At 36.7% G+C, this 20025-nt stretch overlaps 1 protein-coding gene across 1 annotated transcript in view; it reads left to right on the top strand.

Annotated features, from left to right (window-relative positions):
* PROS1 (protein S) overlaps nucleotides 1–16566 on the top strand; it is a 64402-nt gene extending 47836 nt beyond the window's left edge. Inside the window, exons 11-15 of the mRNA XM_005892971.2 lie at nucleotides 4125–4292; nucleotides 5744–5912; nucleotides 7976–8124; nucleotides 11144–11369; nucleotides 16085–16566. Of these exons, the coding sequence (XP_005893033.1) occupies nucleotides 4125–4292; nucleotides 5744–5912; nucleotides 7976–8124; nucleotides 11144–11369; nucleotides 16085–16245 (873 nt within the window). The 3' untranslated portion in view covers nucleotides 16246–16566. The remainder of the gene's footprint in view (nucleotides 1–4124; nucleotides 4293–5743; nucleotides 5913–7975; nucleotides 8125–11143; nucleotides 11370–16084) is intronic.
* The last annotated feature ends 3459 nt before the right edge of the window (nucleotides 16567–20025 follow it).

The raw sequence follows: 20025 nt of genomic DNA, 5'->3' as shown, positions 1-20025 counted from the left end.
CTGTTGATTGGCAGCCATGGATTTTGGGCTCCTAACTTTGAAAGAATTGTGGCTTCACAGGATCAAATGCAACTGTCAGAGAAGTTGTTAAAATTCTTTGACTTATTTTGCTTATTACTATAGCTTTTTTATCACCTTGCCTACTACATCTGTATCTGTAATATTTCATGCATACCACTATTCCTCCAGTATACACTTTAATGCCAGATGTCCCTAAATCACCTATCTAAAACCACTAAAATCACTTTTACAGTAAAAGAGAGTAAACAGAATTCTTTTTCCAATGAGTTTATACAAATTGAAAAGATCAGCTGTTTGAAGGTGAATTTAAATACATTTCTATGTAGGATATAATGTATATAAAGAAGGTAAATATTTATCTGTGAAGTGATCATGAGTTGCAAGTAGTATTTATTGAAGAATTGTTCATGAGCTATATCCTGTTAAAGACAGAATACGGGTTGAATGGAAGGCAGATGTTCAGTTTCATTCATCTCCTATATTTATTATTCTTATTAAAAAGAAACTATTATTTAATGATATGCCCATGTTTTAGCTAAGCATTTAAATTAAAATCTCCCTCTATAAACTGAATACAAGTTTATAGAAAAAATAAAATTTAAGAACATTAGCAAGTCAGAGACAAACTTTGGTAATAAATTTGGTGCTGTTGTTTTTTCTTTCAATTGTAATTCAATATTTTAACAATTTTTGCATTTTCCACCCCACTGATAAATAGGATTTCTTTTTTCACTCCATACCTTTTATATTTAAAGATAGTATGGTAGCATGGTAGTCCTACTAACTTATAATCCTGATGAATTGTTAATGAATTATATTGTTTCAAACAAATTTATGCAGCACAGGAATTATTTAAAATAAATAAATATTTTAAATAAGTATTTTAATTTTAATTAATGACAAAGTGATTAAGTTAAACTAACCTATAAACTAGACTGTTCACTTTATAGCAGTTGTTTCACTAATTTTAAATTATTTTAAAATTTTAAATAAAATGTTAAAAATAAGAAATTAAAATGTATAACTTAGAATTGTTTTGTAATTCAGGTAAATAAAATTGAATGTGTAATGATTGTCGTTAGAATGGCTATAACCTGTAGGAATATTTATTCTTATAAGTGATTATTGATAACTTATAAGTGATTATTATATTTCGTAGCTGGGTATAATCCTAATATTGGTGGAAAATGTATAATTTGTATAATTTCATTTATCCAACAAAATATTTTATGAGCACTTTCTGTGCTATTCCTTCTTCTAGGTGATGGGGATGCAATAGTGAATAAAACAAAAGTCCTTGCTCTTATGGAGCTTGCATTTTGGTGATGAGATGAAAACCACACATGTGTCAACAAATAGCTATGTCAGATAGTGATTAATGCTATGAGGAAAAAGAAAAGCAAGGCCAGGCAGTAGAGAAGGATGATGGTGAGTGTGCACATGGAATCAGAAAAGCCATCTCTGATGGGATTACATTAAATCAGAGACTTGAGGGCACATGACAGCAGACATTTTGGAAAGAAGATAATTCTGTGTCACATGAACAGCAAACACAGTCTTAGGCTAGAGGATGTGTTTGTTTTTATTTGCGCAGCAACATGAAAGTGAGTGTAGACGCAGTGGAGTGAAAGAGGGAGAGAGTAGTAAAAACTGAGGTCAGAAATGTGGTCTGGAATAAGACCTTGAATTTTATGTTAAGTAGAAACACCTTAGATGATTTTGAGAAGTGATATGATCTAATTTGCATGTTAAGAGATGATCCTGGTTAGGACCTAATGACTTTGTGGAAACTGTAGAGAGTAAAGATAGTGGCTCAGTGGTAAACAATCTGCCTGCCAACGCAGAAGACATGGGTTCAATCCCTCAGTTCAGTTCAGTCACTCATCATGTCCAACTCTTTGCGACCCCATGGACTGCAGCGCACCATGCTTCCCTGTCCATCAGTAACTCCTGGAGTTTGCTCAAACTCATGTGCATTGAGCTGGTGATGCCATCCAACCCCCTTCTCCTCCTGCCTTCAATCTTTCCCAGCATCAGGGTCTTTTCCAAGGAGTCAGTTCTTTGCATCAGGTGGCCAAAGTATTGGAGCTTCAGCTTCAGCATCAGTCCTTTCAATGAATATTTAGGACTGATTTCCTTTAGGATGCACTGGTTGGATCTCCTTGCTGTCCATGGGACTCTCAAGAGTCTTCTCCAACACCACAATTCAAAAGCATCAATTCTTCAACACTCCACTTTCTTTATAGTCCAACTCTCACATCCATACTTAACTACAGGAAAAACCATAGCTTTGACTAGAGGGACCTTTGTTGGCAAAGTAAGGTCTCTGCTTTATAATATGCTGTTGGGGTTGATCATAGCTTTTCTTCCAAAGAGCAAGTGTCTTTTAATTTCATGGCTGCAGTCACCGTCTGCAGTGATTTTGGAGCCCCAAAAAGTAAAGTCTGGCACTGTTTCTATTGTTTCCCTGTCTGAAGTGATGGGACCGGATGCCATGATCTTAGTTTTCTGAATGTTAAGTTTTAAGCCCACTTTTCCACTCTCCTCTTTAATTTTCATTAAGAGGCTCTTTAGTTCTTCTTTGCTTTCTGCCATAAGGGTGCTGTCAACTGCATATTTGAGGTTATTGATACCTGAGGTCCAGTCCCTGGTCTGGGAAGATCCCACTTGCCTCGGAACAGCTATGCCCGTGGGCCACAACTGTGGGCTTCCCTGGTGGCTCAGATGGTAAAGAACCTGCCTGCAGCGTGGGAGACCCGGCTTCAATACCTGGGTCGGGAAGATCCCCTGGAGAAGCGAATGACTACCCAGTCAAGTATTCTTGCCTGGAGAATTCCATAGACAGAGGAGGCTGGCAGGCTACAGTCCGTGGGGTTGCAAAGAGTCAGACGTGACTGGGTGACTAACACGTTCACTTTCACAAGGATAAAACAGGATACGGGATTAGGAGACTATTGCAATAACACAGTGAAAAGATGACAGCTTTGACTGCAGTGTTGATAGTAGGAGTGCTGAGAAGTGGTCAGATTCGGGGTATATTTTTAAGATCCAGCCTCTAATTTAAGATAGACTGAAAGCTTTTGGAAATTCAGCATAAAGGGGGCCATAAAGACACCAAGATGAGTTATTGTCAATCTGTGGTTTTAAACTCTATCACATCCAATATACTTCTCTAAATATTATATTAAAAGAATATAATTTCTTAAAAAATATGTTTCAATATGTAAATACTTAAATTCAAGTATAATATTTGTCAAAACTTGCTCCTATACATAGAATAACATAAAAGCTACAAATGAAGGCTTATGCTGGGGTGTTATTTTACTTTAGAGGATAATTTTTCCTTTCCTGTAGTAGTGCTTTGATATGCCTATTGTCTGGTCACCCCGATTGATAAGTAAATGCAGAGTTTGCATTTTGAGTCCTACAGTTTTACATGAGGAAATTGCAGCAATGGTTCTTCAAATTGCCTTTATAAGAAAAAAAATTTTATTGTTTACCACTACTTCCAATTTTTTTAGAAACCCAAACTACTTTCAAAATTGGAAAACCCAATTTAATTTAATGTATTATGCTTTCTTATGACCTCAACTACATTTGAATTTTGAAACAAAATATAATTTGGGTTTAATAAACATAATACTGAATGTACTAGCTTCTCTTAATTTATATTAAAATTTATTTACATTATTGATTTCATATTTATACTATCAGACAAATGCAAAATAAGAGCACTTAAAAGTTTCCCAAGATTCTGTAGAGTGACTCTCTTTTTTCTAAACTGTTAATTTTATGGCACACTGGGATTGAAAGATATATATTATAAATGAATGTTTAAATGTGATAGAAAAATACTGATTTTTAAACTTTAAAATATGGTGTTGATTTAGTTTTGATCAAGAATTATCACACTAAAATGCATTTTTATCACCTTTATACTAATTTGACATGTGAAATGTATTGGAACAAATTAACAAGTGCATTAAAATGATTACTTTGGAAATTTATGTCCTGGAATAATAACAGGATTTTTCAATCTTAGTGTTTCATATGAAATGCAGTAATGTTTGGTTGTTTGATAATTTTTGTCTTTTTAATTGTAGGTCTCTGTGGAAGAATTAGAACAGAGTATTAGTGTAAAAATAGCTAAAGAAGCTGTAATGAATATAAATAAGCCTGGAAGCCTTTTTAAGCCCACCAATGGGTTTCTAGAAACCAAAGTATACTTTGCAGGAGTACCTCGGAAAATGGAAAATGCACTCATTAGACCGGTAATGATCCAAGCTTGTATCATTCATCATGGATGAAATCTTTCATCTGTAATAGATTTGAAAATGTATTTTTCTGAGAGTCAAATGAAGTTATTTTGTTGAACACACCAACTGTGAAAACTTGAATTGAACATGGAAAAATAACATTATCAACCTTTGAAATTATAGTAAGGAAATAAGAAAATGAATGTAGTGTTTTTGAGCCTGTTTAAATTCCCAGTATTACTCATGGAGAAGTAGATTTTTAAAAATTCTTCAAGCATCAGTTAAATATTACCATCATAATAGTCCATACTCAGCCATTAGACATATAAATGTATATATTTGAGTCCAAAAGTACATTATTTTCTAGAAGCCAGTCAAAGTAAGACTTTCTTAGGTCTGTTTTAGGACTAAAATTTGGGAGACAAGTATAGCATGTAAGGTGGAATTTTTAAAAGAAAATCTTTGATGGGAAATAAAACTGCCGCCTGTCATAAATTGAAGCTAGATATAATAGACGATTTTTCTATATGTGTTGGAGAAGGAAATGGCAACCCACTCCAGTGTTCTTGCCTGGAGAATCCCAGGGACGGGGAGGCCTGGTGGGCTGCCGTCTCAGGGGTCGCAGAGTCAGATACGACTGAAGCGATTTAGCAGCAGCAGCAGCAACCTCTGTGGAAAAGGTTTCATGAAGGAGACTGATCACTGACCTTGAGGAGTTTAAAATTTTTCATTTGAAGTCATGGATCTGCCAATTTTACACTTACTGATTTAATTTAAATATTTACTACTTTTTATATATTTCAGTTGCCTTAGCTTTTAAAAGATTTGTGATATGATATAAAATCTGAGTTAGTTAACTCATGTTAGAGTGAATATATCTGTCCTTTGAAATTGATAAAATCAAGACATTTTAAAAGAAATAAATTATTCAAAAAGAATCAACTATTTATGAAATGGCTACATGTCTGAGTGTGGCAGGATGCTTTGGTGAGACTAAAGAATGCAAAACACTTTTGTTCCTGAAGAGGCTTCGTGTTTGACGGCAAAACAAACCTATGTTGTAAATACAGTTAATGAAAAACAAAAGCAGCTGAGAACCCAGGGCCACAGGTAAAAGCGTACATGGAACTAGAAAGCAGAAAAGTTAGTGCTGGATGATACAGGAGAGGCAGGTGGGGCTTAAAGGTGTTAAAAATCATTAGGATCCCAGTGAAGGTCTCTGATGTTATAAATGCACTTTTACTGGAAAAGACTGTCATCTGCAGGAGACCTTGAAAAAAATTTAGATAAAATTCTAAATATTTTAAAATGTCATCAAAGAAAGAATTTTGCCCTTAAATGAAAACCTGTATCCAGTAATATAATCAATAAATATAGTAATATCAATAGATATAGTAATATGATCAATAAAGCCCCCCCTTTTTAAGTTTAAAATGCATTCATTGGTCTATATTTTATATTGTTAGATTAACCCTCGTCTAGATGGATGTATTCGAGGCTGGAATTTGATGAATCAAGGAACTTCAGGAGTAAAGGAAATCATTCAAGAAAAACAAAATAAGCATTGTCTTGTCAATGTGGAGAAGGGTTCCTACTATCCTGGTACTGGAGTTGCTCAGTTTAGCATAAATTATAGTAAGTGATCTCCTATTGTATCTTTCTCTTCTCACTAATGTTTAAATTTATTCATTAACAAATAGCAAAAATTCCTTGCTGTTTTGAATTGAAACTAAATCTGCGTCATATCTAAAACTGGTAGTATTAATTGCTTTTTCTCTTGACTATGGGTTATTTTTCTTCTGTATTTAATAATGTTTGGCTTAAATGTGGGTGTCAGATAAAACAGTAGAGACTGAGATAAATCATATTAACATTTGGAGATAAGCATATCTGTCCATTTGCTAGACTCTTAATGAGAGGGCTTGAATCAATCTAGTCAAGAGTTAAACTGCTTAGGTTTTCTTGTTTTCATGACTACCCTTCAAATTCCTTTAATATACATTGTGCTTAGGGTAATGGCTGGTTTGCCAGAGGACCTCTCTTTATCAATTTATACTTTTACCAACAGAAGAAAGTTTATGCTCAAGTTTTGTTTCTAATTAGAGAGTTGAAAAAGTAAATCTTGTAGTTTTAATTATCCCAGTTTCTAATGAAATTTAATATCTCACCATATTTTTACTAGGTATTTGTATATCTTAATTATTTTGTTGGCTTCTGTGTCATTTTCTGTTTTATGAGCTCATTATTTGAGCTACTAACAGTATTTAGTATGAATTTAGGGTTAATTTGAATATCTCTCATTTAAGAAAGAGTCATATTTTAACTTTATTTGCAGCCTTAAAAGTATTGCTGCAGTTTTAAGGAAGCATCTTACTATTGCTCTCTGTTTTCTTAACGTAAATTAATACAATGTCATTAACTTTAGCTCTGTTCTGAATATGAACATTTTTTTTAAAAAATATGTTAATTGAGTTGATGATTGAATATAGAAAACAACTAGGCCCATGATAATTTGTTCCAATGGAAAAAAAGTTCTGAAAAGAAAATGAAGATAGTTTTATTGTACCTGAATTTACTTTCATAAGTAACTAACTAGTTGTTTCACAGATAACATAAATGTGGCCTACTTTATAATTAATATTTAATGCTACATTATAATTTCTTCATATCTGCATGTTCATTTTGAGTTTGTTAATGTCCTACAGTAAATTTACTTACTTCAAAATGATTATACAGGGGGTTTTTTTCCTCTTGGGTGGACTTTAAAGGATTATAGTGGAAAATGTAATAGTATTAGATGTGGCTAAATGGAAGAATATCTTGCCAAAGGAGAATTATTTTCTCCATTCACATTCACCCTTTTAAAGCCTCAAAGTGGTATTTGGACAATTGCTATACATTTATTTGTATTAAATGGGGAAGACTTCATTCAGATCTTAAGCTAATATTTTCAGATTATTAGTTTACAAATTATTTCAAATTATTAGAAATCAAAACTGTTTTGAAATCATATTAGTTCAGCAAATATTTGTTAAGTGACTACTGAGGAAAGCAGTAATGACAGAGACTTGCAGAGCTTGCCCTCTAGTTGTGTAGACTGTTGACCTAGTAATTAAGAAAAAGAATGTTAAGCATTATGATAAGAGAATTACAGAAGAGTTCCTAGGAGAATTTCAAAGTTAACTGTTGACTTCAGAATATTTCTCTATTATCAAACCATCCCACAGCCCTATGTATAGAGATCAGATTTTTCTTTCCCACTGCCCTAACCTGACTCCTATAAGGAAGAGAATACTGGGCTGGGGTTGGCAGCTGCACTCAGATTTTCCCTCAGAAATACTACAATAAATTTGTTGAACTTTCTCGTATTTTATTATACAACCACTATGAGATTTGAGCATTGGAGAGTGTGTAAGACAGAAGGGAGAGCTGTTAAAGAGCAACTGGAAAATACATAATAATTCTAAACACCACAATTCAGTTAAGGAAGAACTAAAGGATGAGGTTCCATCTGTGTGTTTCTTGCCTGCATTAAAAACTGTTTTCTTTTGCTCTGTTTTGCCTAGGTTATATAGATCATTGGGAAAGAACTAAATTCTTTAATATCACTCAAAGATGGCTTTGAATATTAATAAGATTAATTCCTCTGGTGCACTTAGGAGTACATTGATCCTGCTTCTGTTTCATTGTTTAAACAGAGAATGAATCCAATCCTGAGGCTTGGCAAATCAATGTGTCCTTGAATATTCGCCCATCAGCGGGCACCGGTGTTATGTTGGCCTTGGTTTCCGATAACACAGTGCCCTTTGCCTTGTCCTTGGTGGATTCCGCCACTGAAAAGCTTCAGGTAACTTTACTCTGAACCTTTATGATCCTTATTTTTTAATTTTTAAAAAATCAGTAACATGGATAGAATAACTGTGTTTACCTCAAAGTGATGTTTTGAAAATGAAATAACTTACATAAATTATTTGGCATGTCATTAAAGATTGAATAAATATTCATTATTGTTAGTTTTTTGCTGGCTTATTTCCATGGTTTGAACCCAGCAGTTAAGGGGATAGGGGAGAATGGAAAAACCTATGTATTGTATCTGTAGTTTAGATTAGGCAGACTCCCACAAAGGCTGCTTGGAACCTTCTCTGAGTTCGTAGAGATCCACCCTTATTCAGAATCTTTGAAGTATCATGGGACTTTATCTGTACTAACAGAATAGAAGTCAGTCTGATTGCAATCCACTCTGAAATATTCAGTGTCTAATTATAATTTTTTGTGCTTTCTGGTACTCTCTTTTCTCCCATAAGTAAATTAGGAAAGACTAGGGAAAACTAAAACCAGTCTATTTGGCTTCCCACTGGCAACTCTGCCTTGAAATTAGAAGGAAGAGCAGGAAACACTCTCGGATAAAAGAAAACATGAGAGTTATCAGAAGGTCTGTATTATTCAGCCTTCTGTTAGAGGCTCATAATTCTGTGCTTGTGTCATCCACAGTGGATTCCAGCAAGTTACAGCAAGTAGCTTTCGTGTGTGCCATGGTTGACTTGATGTTCTCTGGGACTTTTAGAAAGAGACATATAATTGAATAATGCCTGTAGTGATAAAAAGAGATGCTGTTTGCAACTTAAGGGATGGTTATGGAGAGTTTCTGATGGTTAACTGTAAGCAACCTGAAAAAAAAATCCTGTTAAGTTTTGTCTCCAGTTGACTACAGGAGCTTGCTACATGTGGGTTTCAGCTAATTTGTTTTTTTTTTTTAAGCAAAACAGAAATCCTGCCTTCAACACTACATTCAGATAGTAGAGGAGGTTAACACGTGCCGTGTCCTTGATATTTATTTTATCTTGTCTATGTTTTCTGTGTTTCTGTAAATACTTCAGACTGTCTTTCTGCTATCTGGAAAGCATCATAACACCCACCTCCTTAGTTTTGATTTTATTTTCTCTCCCTTTTTATATTTCCTCTGTATGCTAGTAAGCTATCTGCATAGATGACTCTTGGCAAGGTGAGTAATATAGTGTATCAGCAGTTTGAAACATTCAGAAAATAAATAAATAAACAAACACACATATATATGTATGTATATAATGCTCAAAATTCTCCAAGCCAGGCTTCAGCAATATGTGAACCGTGAACTTCCTGATGTTCAAGCTGGTTTTAGAAAAGGCAGAGGAACCAGAGATCAAATTGCCAACATCCGCTGGATCATCGAAAAAGCAAGAGAGTTCCAGAAAAACATCTATTTCTGCTTTATTGACTATGCCAAAGCCTTTGACTGTGTGGATCACAAGAAACTGTGGAAAATTCTGAAAGAGATGGGAATACCAGACCACCTGATCTACCTCTTGAGAAATTTGTATGCATGTCAGGAAGCAACCATTAGAACTGGACATGGAACAACAGACTGGTTCCAAATAGGAAAAGGAGTTCGTCAAGGCTGTATATTGTCACCCTATTTATTTAACTTATATGCAGAGTACATCATGAGAAACGCTGGACTGGAAGAAACACAAACTGGAATCAAGATTGCCAGGAGAAATATCAATAACCTCAGATATGCAGATGACACCACCTTTATTGGCAGAAAGTGAAGAGGAACTCAAAAGCCTCTTGATGAAAGTGAAAGTCGAGAGTGAAAAAGTTGGCTTAAAGCTCAACATTCAGAAAACGAAGATCATGGCATCCAGTCCCACCACTTCATGGGAAATAGATGGGGAAACAGTGGAAACAGTGTCAGACTTTATTTTTCTGGGCTCCAAAATCACTACAGATGGTGACTGCAGCCATGAAATTAAAAGACGCTTACTCCTTGGAAGGAAACTTATGACGAACCTAGATAGCATATTCAAAAGCAGAGACATTACTTTGCCAACAAAGGTCCATCTAGACAAGGCTATGGTTTTTCCTGTGGTCATGTATGGATGTGAGAGTTGGACTGTGAAGAAGGCTGAGTGCCGAAGAATTGATGCTTTTGAACTGTGGTGTTGGAGAAGACTCTTGAGAGTCCCTTGGACTGCAAGGAGATCCAACCAGTCCATTCTGAAGGAGATCAGCCCTGGGATTTCTTTGGAAGGACTGATGCTAAAGCTGAAACTCCAGTACTTTGGCCACCTCATGCGAAGAGTTGACTCATTGGAAAAGACTGTGATGCTGGGAGGGATTGGGGGCAGGAGGAGAAGGGGACAACAGAGGATGAGATGGCTAGATGGCATCGCTGACTCGATGGACGTGAGTCTGAGTGAACTCCGGGAGTTGGTGATGGACAGGGAGGCCTGGCGTGCTGCGATTCGTGGGGGTCGCAAAGAGTCGGACACGACTGAGTGACTGATCTGATCTGATCTGATATATATTTGACAGCCTCTGATAAATACTCTGTAACTTACAGTCCTGGTTTTTCTTTCTCAGAGACTTCACTCAGTTTGTCCCAAGTCTGCAGGATTTCTTGTGTGGCACAAATAAACCTTTCAGTCTTGCTGGATGTGCTTACTAAAGCAGTTTAAGTTTTCTAAGTCTTTTTCCCAACAAAGAATGATTCAACTCCTTCCTTTTCCATATGTAAGTTTTAAAATTGGGAAGGCTCATAAAAAGAAATTTTTTGCTTAAGATACTACTTAAGTTCCCATTGGTTTCTTGAATTTTCAGAACCTGCTGTACATTCATTCACATCTTAGCTAAACCTGGAGTTTGTAAAACTAATGCATATTCAAAAATAATGATTATGATAATAGAAGTTTTTTCATTTAAACTTGAAGGCTCTACCATATTTTCCCCACCTCATTGAAATTCAGGTTTTTGAATTTTAAAAACCAAAATCTCTTTTATTTGGCATTACTCTTAGTATTTGTTTATAACGAGTCTTTGTTCTTCAGGATATCCTGGTATCTGTTGAAAGTATGGTAATAGCTCGGATAGAGGCCATAAGTCTGTGTTCCGATCAGCAAACCTTTCTGGAAATCAGAGTCAACAGAAACAATTTGGAACTATCGACTCAACTTAGAAAGGATAGCTTCCACTCTGAAGACTTTCAAAGACAATTTGCCATCTTGGATGAAGCAATGAAAGGAACAGTGGTCACTTACCTGGGTGGCCTTCCAGGTACCTTCTCACTTTGTCTTTAGTTTTAAAAAGTGTATTTTCAATGAAATTGATAGTATTTTAAATATGCAATTTTAGTAAAACAGCATCTGTATATATAGAGCATATGTAATTGTAGTAATGGGGCATCAGAAGGGAAGAGAAAATTCCAGTAACCATTATTCTTTTCCTGGGGGCTTGCATGAACACTTCATTGGTCATTTTTATTTAATTTTTTTAATGGTAAACTGAAACTAACCAAGTTTTGATGCATTTGACTGTCCTAGCCAGAAATGATTTGCCATTTTTATTTTATACTCACAGTTGTCACTGAGTTTAATATTTATTCTTCAGTTCAACCATCACTCACCCAATATTTATTAAGACCCTATGTCTCAGGCCATAGAGACACATCAGGAAACAAATGGATACAATCTCTGCTGTTAAGACCTTTACCATATAGTGACAGAGACAGATATTAAACAACTGATTATGAAAATATTTAAAAAATTAAAATTTTCATAACTTCTATGAAGGAAAAGTTGGGGTTGCTTTTAGAGCCTGAAAAATGAGGCCTTGATCTGGTTGTGGGGGCCAGGAACAAGCTCTCTGAGGAAGAGAATAAGATACAACTCTGATATTTGAAAGATTAAATGAAGTTTACCAGGTAATGAGGGTGGAGATTGGAGCTAGTATGCAAACTGTCCATGGCAGAATGGAAAGGGGTTGACATGCTTGAGGAATGTATAGATCAGGACCATGAGAGCACACTGAGCAAGGGAGATGGTCATGCAAGAGGAGGCTGTGAAATGGGTGGTGGGTGGGATTATTACAGACCTGGTTCAGAGTTCTGTGTCTTATTGAAGTCGTAAGAATCATTAAAAAATTTTAGACAAGGAAGTGGTATATCAACGATGCAGTTTAAAAAAATTCCCATGCATGATGGATGCAGATGGACAGGGGGGAGATATAAGTGGATGAGATGAGTTGGGGGCTAATGAAGCAGTGCAGATGAAGAAGCAGTTAACAATAACAGTGGTGACAACTATATTGATTCAAATGGTGAATAACAAACAGTCTGGGCACTGTTCAGAGTGTTTCAAGTGTATCATTTAGTATTTAAAGTAGTCCTATGAGGAAAGTACTTTTGTTGTCTCCATTTTACACTTGAGGAAGCTGAGGAGGCTGCTGGACTAGGGTGATGTTAATGGAGATAGTATACAGTGAATAGATTGGAGATATATGTGAGAAGCAAAGCTAATAGAAATTAATGATTGAAAGAATCTCTTAGGTATTTGGCATGAGCAGTTGCATAGGTGAAGATTCCATTTACCAAGACAGGGAAAACTGGAGGAAAAGTGGTTAATGTGGGAAAATATGACATTGGCATCAACAATGTACTTTAAATGACAAAAACATTGAGGCAGAAAATTTTTTAGAAACATTTTTGAATAGTTTGGTGTCTGAATTTCTACTAATCTTTAAAATACTTGAACTGCTCAGTGTGTTCATTTCCCATATATGGAAATTTTCTCTAGGTTTTGGGGGAATATAAGTAAATAGAGTGGAGCAGAATCCCCTGGTGGTCCAGCGGTTAGGATTTGGTGCTTTCATTGTTGCATGTGCGTGCATGCTAAGGGGCTTCAGTCTTGTCTGACTCTTTGGAACCCCATGGACTGTAACCCACCAGGCTCCTCTGTCCATGGAATTCTCCAGACAAGACTACTGGAGTGGCTTACCGTTTCGTTCCCCAGGGGATCTTAGTTAGCCTTACCAGGGATCGAACCCACATCTCCTGCATTGGCAGGCACGTTCTTTACCACTGATCCACCAGGAAAGCCCTTTCGTTGCAGTGGCCCAGATTAATCCCTGGCAGGGGAACTGAAATTGCCAAGCCAAGTGGCATGGTCAAGATATATATATACAAAAGATATAGTAAATAGGTTATAAAAGTTATAAATAGATCTGTTAGATAGATATATCCATTGATAGGCATACATGCATAGTTACATTAATGTGGTTAATTATTAGGAAGTATAATTATGGTTCAAATTAATAAATTCTAAATACATTGAAATCCACCTACTACCTTATTCACAAATTAGTTGAATGTAATTTTAGGAAATCAAACAAACAATGAAAGAGTTCAGAAAAACTAAAAATGTCAGAATTTCTGTGGTTCCAGGACTTTGTCAACAGCACTGAGGACTAATTTTAAGCAAGATGTGTTTAGAAAGCATGAGGAAAAATTGAGGAGAAGTTGAAATTGAGACATTAAGAGTGTGAACGAAAAAGTAAGAGAGCTCCAGAAAAACATCTATTTCTGCTTTATTGCCTATGCCAAAGCCTTTGACTGTGTGGATCACAATAAACTGTGGAAAATTCTGAAAGAGATGGAAATACCAGACCACCTGACCTGCCTCTTGAGAAACCTGTATCCAGGTCAGGAAGCAACAGTTAGAACTGGACATGGAACAACAGATTGGTCCCAAATAGGAAAAGGAGTACGTCAAGGCTGTATATTGTCACCCTGCTTATTTAACTTATATGCAGAGTACGTCATGAGAAACGCTAGGCTGGAAGAAGCACAAGCTGGAATCAAGATTGCCAGGAGAAATCTCAATAACCTCAGATATGCAGATGACACCACCCTTATGGCTAAAAGTGAAGAAGAGCTAAAGAGCCTCTTGATCAAAGTGCAAGAGGAGACTGAAAAAGTTGGCTTAAAGCTCAACATTCAGAAAACTAAGATCATGGCATCTGGTCCCATCACTTCATGGCAAATAGATGGGGAAACAGTGTCAGGCTTTATTTTTTGGTGCTCCAAAATCACTGCAGATGGTGACTGCAGCCATGAAATTAAAAGATGCTTACTCCTTGGAAGGAAAGTTATGACCAACCTAGACAGCATATTCGGAGAAGGCAATGGCACCCCACTCCAGTACTTTTGCCTAGAAAATCCCATGGACGGAGGAGCCTGGTAGGCTGCAGTCTATGGGGTCGCGAAGAGTCGGACACAACTGAGCAACTTCACTTTCACTTTTCACTTTCATGCATTGGAGAAGGAAATGGCAACCCACTCCAATGTTCTTGCCTGGAGAATCCCAGGGACTGGGAAGCCTGGTGGGCTGCCGTCTATGGGGTCGCACAGAGTCGGACACAACTGAAGCGACTTAGCAACAGCAGCAGTAGCAGACAGCATATTAAAAAGCAGAGACATTACTTTGTTAACAAAGGTCCGTCTAGTCAAGGCTATGGTTTTTCCAGTAGTCGTGTATGAATGCGAGAGTTGGACTATAAAGAAAGCTGAGTGCTGAAGAATTGATGCTTTTGAACTGTGGTGTTGGAGAAGACTCTTGAGAGTCCCTTGGACTGCAAGGAGATCCAACGAGTCCATCCTAAAGGAGATCAATCAGTCCTGGGTGTTCATTGGAAGGACTGATGTTGAAGCTGAAACTTCAATACTTTGGCCACCTCATGCGAAGAGCTGACCCATTGGAAAAGACCCTGATGCTGGGAAAGATTGAGGGCAGGAGGAGAAGGGGACGACAGAGGATGAGATGGTTTGATGGCATCACCTACTCAATGGACATGGGTTTGGGTGAACTCTGGGAGTTGGTGATGGACAGGGAGGCCTGGCATGCTGCAGTTCATGGGGTTGCAAAGAGTTGGATACGACTGAGCAACTGAACTGAACTGAAGAGTGTGAACTAGGGAATGGATAATTTCTTAATTGATATGCAAAAGAGACATGTTAAATCACATATTATGAATTAAAAATCAGGTGAAATAGATGATTCCAGGCATATTTATAACAATGATGTAGTCTATGATAGTCAGCCAGACGAAACCATTTCTTAACAAATGATGAGCCCATTGAAAAATATGGATTTATTCACTACATTGGCAAGTTAGAAGTGGGAAATTTGAAGTATATATATATAAGCATATAGTATATATTTGAATAAGGTACTGAGGAGGAAGAATAAGAGCTGAATAATATCCTTTAGGAGTTAAAGTTTGTGGAGATGAGATGCCAAGAAAAGAGGAAGCAAGTAGAGAGATGGCTGTTTTGAAGATGAACCATAGTTCTCAGGAATCCAAGGATGTTGCCTAAATATTGAGTTTGATAAGGAGAGTAAAAGTATAGGAAAGCCTTGAGGCCCTGTTCACTGAAGTATTATTAAAACTGTTATTTTTCAGAACACCAAACATTACACAACAGTGAATTCCCTATTATGACCTGCTACTGTATGCTCAGCAAGACACTATTTCTTTGGAAAATACAGAAATCTACTTATATTCCAGCAATTATAAAATTGACATATTTATCATGGCATTTAAAAAAGATTTCCAAATAGCTATAATTTTGAGTTGAAAAAAAGTCTTAATAATGCTTAACCTATTGCTCGGATTTAAGGAGAAAATAAAATAGAACACCACAAGTAAGAATATGTTATTTTCTACTCTTTCTAAAGCGTGTTTATTTATTTGAGGTTTGGCTGGAACTTTTACAAAATCAGAGGAACACAAGCTCTGCTGAATTCAGTACCAAACACAACACCTTGTAACACAGAAGTCACCTAATACGAACTTATTGAACAGAATTACATTATTGACTCTTCCTTTAGGATTAGAATTTAATTGAAAATGAGCAGTCTGAATAATTCCTCTAACTATAAGCAAGTAAGATGCTAAAAGTCTTGGGCTAATATTTTAATATTCTGTTTTAACAGATGTTCCATTCAGTGCCACACCAGTGAATGCCTTTTATCAAGGCTGTATGGAAGTGAACATTAATGGTGTACAGGTGGATTTGGATGAAGCCATTTCTAAACATAATGATATTAGAGCTCACTCGTGTCCATCAGTTTGGCAGAAGACAAAGCATACTTAAGGCATTTTTTCTCTGCTGATAATACCTTTTTCCTGTGTGTAATTATACTTATGTTTCAATAATAGCTGAAGAGTTTTACCTACAATGTGCATATCTTGATTATTTTGTGGGACTTTAACTTTCCTGGAATTTTAAAAAGGTCCTTTTTCAAGAAAACAAGATTCTCTTGTGATATGAATCATATTAAAAATATTCTTACCTCTGTTGCTGTCTAGAAATTAATGAAACCTATAAAAATTTTTAATTTGAAATTTTTGTGACAAATGACATTTCTTCTTTTTTTATGTTTGTAAAAGTAAAGTTTAATTTTATCATCATGAACTATGGTTTAAATATCTGTTTTGTTTGTGTGTGGTGGGGGGTGGGGCATGGGGAGGAGTCAAGGAAGTTAAACCTTTGTTAGAATCCAAACAAAAGTACCTGTGACTAAATTCCATTGTTACCAGTCCTCCCAAGTCAGTCTTCAAATAAGGGACCTTCTGCCTGGTGTAACTCGAACCAATAGGAGACCGAGTTTGGTTCTTCAGAAGCAAAGGAAAGTTATCCTTGGATCAGAGAATGAGAGGTGGGAGTTCCAGCCCTAGAGTACAAGCTCTTCTGACAGGCTGTGGGCCAGGCGGCTTTACAGGTATCTCCTAGGTAAAGTGGGAGGAGGGTGGGATGCGGTGGGAGGGGGTGGAGTTCTGGCAGAGCAGACAGCTTTGCTGCTCATGCTCCAGAACACAGTGTGGAGCGAAGCGTCTCTGCACAGGGCCCACCACCTCTGCCATCTTGAACTGAGGGTCCTGCCTGGTGTTTCTGCACACAGGCCCCTTACCTGAGGTGCTGGCACAGCCAGCTCACAGGAGGAACTCTGATCTGAAGGGCCATGCATGAGGCTGCTGTATGTGCCCCCTCTAAGCAGTCCCTTGTGAACAAGTGAAACGGGAACAAGTGAAACTTAAGCACAAAGGAAAAGAAAAAGGTTAGACTTTATTTTATTACCCAGATTCTGTTTTTATATCCCAGGAACTGTTAATGGGTTTTGCTGCTGACACTGTTGATCAGAGGAGGTACTTTGTTTTCATTTTTTCGTAATGAAAGCAGAAGAGTTAAGTGTGAATTGTTAAGTGTGAATTGAGTGGAAGGCCTTAAAGCTTTATTCCAAAAACAGTCCGTCAACAGCTTTGACTTCATCTTTCTTTCACCTGTTTTCACATTTGAATTAGACAATGAGTGGGCTATTACTGAATTACATAATGAGTGGGACAGATTTTCATAAGAGCAGCACATGAATTTTGCTGGTTAGTGACTGGATTTTATGAGGCTAATATATTGTGTTGGAATGGGTGTAGAAACCTGGCGTGGGTACATTCCTTAAATCTGGCTGTGTGAGTCACACAAGTGTAGATGAGGAAAGGCAGAACCTAATGATGGAAAGAACAAATGAGAGAATGAATAATATGAAACATGTTTCTGGTTTTCCCTGAATCAAACCTTAATTACCAGAGTACAATCCCAGAATGTGATTGTTGAAGAATAAAAGGAGCTATGAAAACTACAACAAATTTTAATGAAAGGATAAACCACAGAGGGACACAGTTTATACTGTGTCTGTCTAATATCCTAGCTTTAAAGTAAGGAGGTAAGATTTATATATTTACTGTTAATGCATTTCAAGTAGCAGTTTTATTCTTCTCAAACCTACCATTCACATTGGGTGTGTACTAGGCGTTTCACTGACAGGTTTAGAAAGTAAACTTTTTTCCACTATAGACATTTTACATTATGTAAGACATAATTAACTGGTGATGTTTTGAAATTTTATATTAATAATATCTATATTCTATCAAATCTTTGAAGAGAACATAAAATTACATAATGTTCATGTAGCTCTCATGCAGCACAGTAGTTCTTTAAGATAGACAAATGAAGCTGTAATATTTGATTAGTAGTTATGGTTGAGTTGTGGACTGGAGCTCAGAAAGGAAAGAGAAGCAAAAGTAACATGCTGAGTGTTTGACACATTCCAGAAATTGTGCTAGATCATTTTACTGGGTGTAATTTCTCCCCTGGCTACCACCATGCATAGTGGATGGTGAATTTCAGTGAGCAACTATTGATAATTACAATGGTGTAAATAAGTAAGGAAGTAGTAAAACTGGAAGTAAATGGAAATTCTTAAAAAAGAAGAAAGGAAAAAATGAATTTTCTTTCAGAAGGAGTTCTCTAATTCTCATTTAATCATGCCCAGATACAAGGGTAGCTATGGGGGGTCAATTTCACTTTTCCCATGAAAAACAGAAACTTTCCAACATGCAGTGATCTTCACAGAGGTTCCAGAGACTCATTTATAAACAATATCTATCTTTGAGATGCACTTAAACAATGGCTTAGGGTCTGGATCTTTGATCTTGATCTTTACCAAGATACACAGACTCTTAACGAGTGGTACAGAACAGTGGTTTCATGAAGGACAAATAGGATATTTGGTGCTTTTTGAGCTGTGTATCATGAGAAAATCTAAGTGACAGGGTCATTACAGAGTCCCATACACCTTACCATATGCAGAGATGGATTGCATATCAGTGAAATAATGGTTAATTTGTGAGAATAGAGTTATTCACCTTTTTCTCCTGTTGGAAATTGTAATTCAAGTCTCAGTCTCATATGTGTAATTCAAATCTCATATGTGACTTTTATAACGTATTTCAAATTTTTTATTTTTCATTCTGGAAGTGGTGTTATTGCTGGACAGAGGACTTTTTTCAAAAGTGTGTTTAATAATTGCCTTTATTTCTTTTAGAAATCCCTTAAACCTTTAATCTCTATGGTCAGTGTAGAAGAAGACTATTATTTAAAATAATTTCACTTCAGATGTCTTGATATTGTTACTGATAGTATGAGCTTGGGAGAAGACAGGGACTCTGGAAACTCCAAGGACAAGTGTTGTAAAAATCTAATTTGTTCATCAACAAACATTCATCAAGCACCTAGTCTGTGCATGTGAAACTGAAGATGGTAAAATGTCTAAAGAGTTAATTTCAACTGAGTAGAAAGTGATGGTACTCAATAGGCCCATGAAAGTTAAAGTGTTCATCTCTCAGTTGTAATCCAGCTCTTTGCAACCTCATGGACTGTAGCCCGCCAGGTTCCTCTGTCCATGGGATTTCCAGGCAAGAGTACTGGAGTGGATAGCCATCCCCTTCTCCAACCCAGGGACTGAACCTGGATCTCTTGCATTGCAGGCAGATTCTTTACTGCCTGAGCCACCAGGCCCATGGTAGACCTCAAACTCGTGTTCCTTGAGCAGTCCTTTTAGATTGTCTCAGAAATTGAAGCAATGAAACTGAATCATTATTCCTATATAGGAGTAGTTTGTTTCTTACAAATAAAACTGATTTGACAGTGATCTTGCACATGGGTTACTTGCCATAACAGGCTTCTAGCTTTCACAGAGAACTTACATTTGAAAATTAGGTCTTCTCCTGTAGAAGAGGCATTGGTCAGAGGTTCATCCAGTGGTGGGCTTGCGTCCAGCTCAGCCCATGGTTATCTTGCAGTCATGTTTACAGAGTGTGAAGGTGAGGAGCAACTACATGGAACAGCATCCTATGAGGCCAGATTATCAAAACCGATTATTGAACCAAGGTATGTGAAGCGAAGAGGATCAGAAATAGAGGGGAACTGAGTTTAGAGCAGTCTGAAACAAGTAGCAGGGCATTGAGGCTGGGAGACATTTCCCGAGCCACAGTCTACTACTTCGTCAGTACTTTGGATCTGCAATTACCTTGTAGATAA

Source organism: Bos mutus, chromosome 1, assembly GCF_027580195.1.
Source record: "Bos mutus isolate GX-2022 chromosome 1, NWIPB_WYAK_1.1, whole genome shotgun sequence".
Lineage (NCBI taxonomy): Eukaryota > Metazoa > Chordata > Mammalia > Artiodactyla > Bovidae > Bos > Bos mutus.
This window is presented reverse-complemented; position numbering and strand designations above follow the sequence as displayed.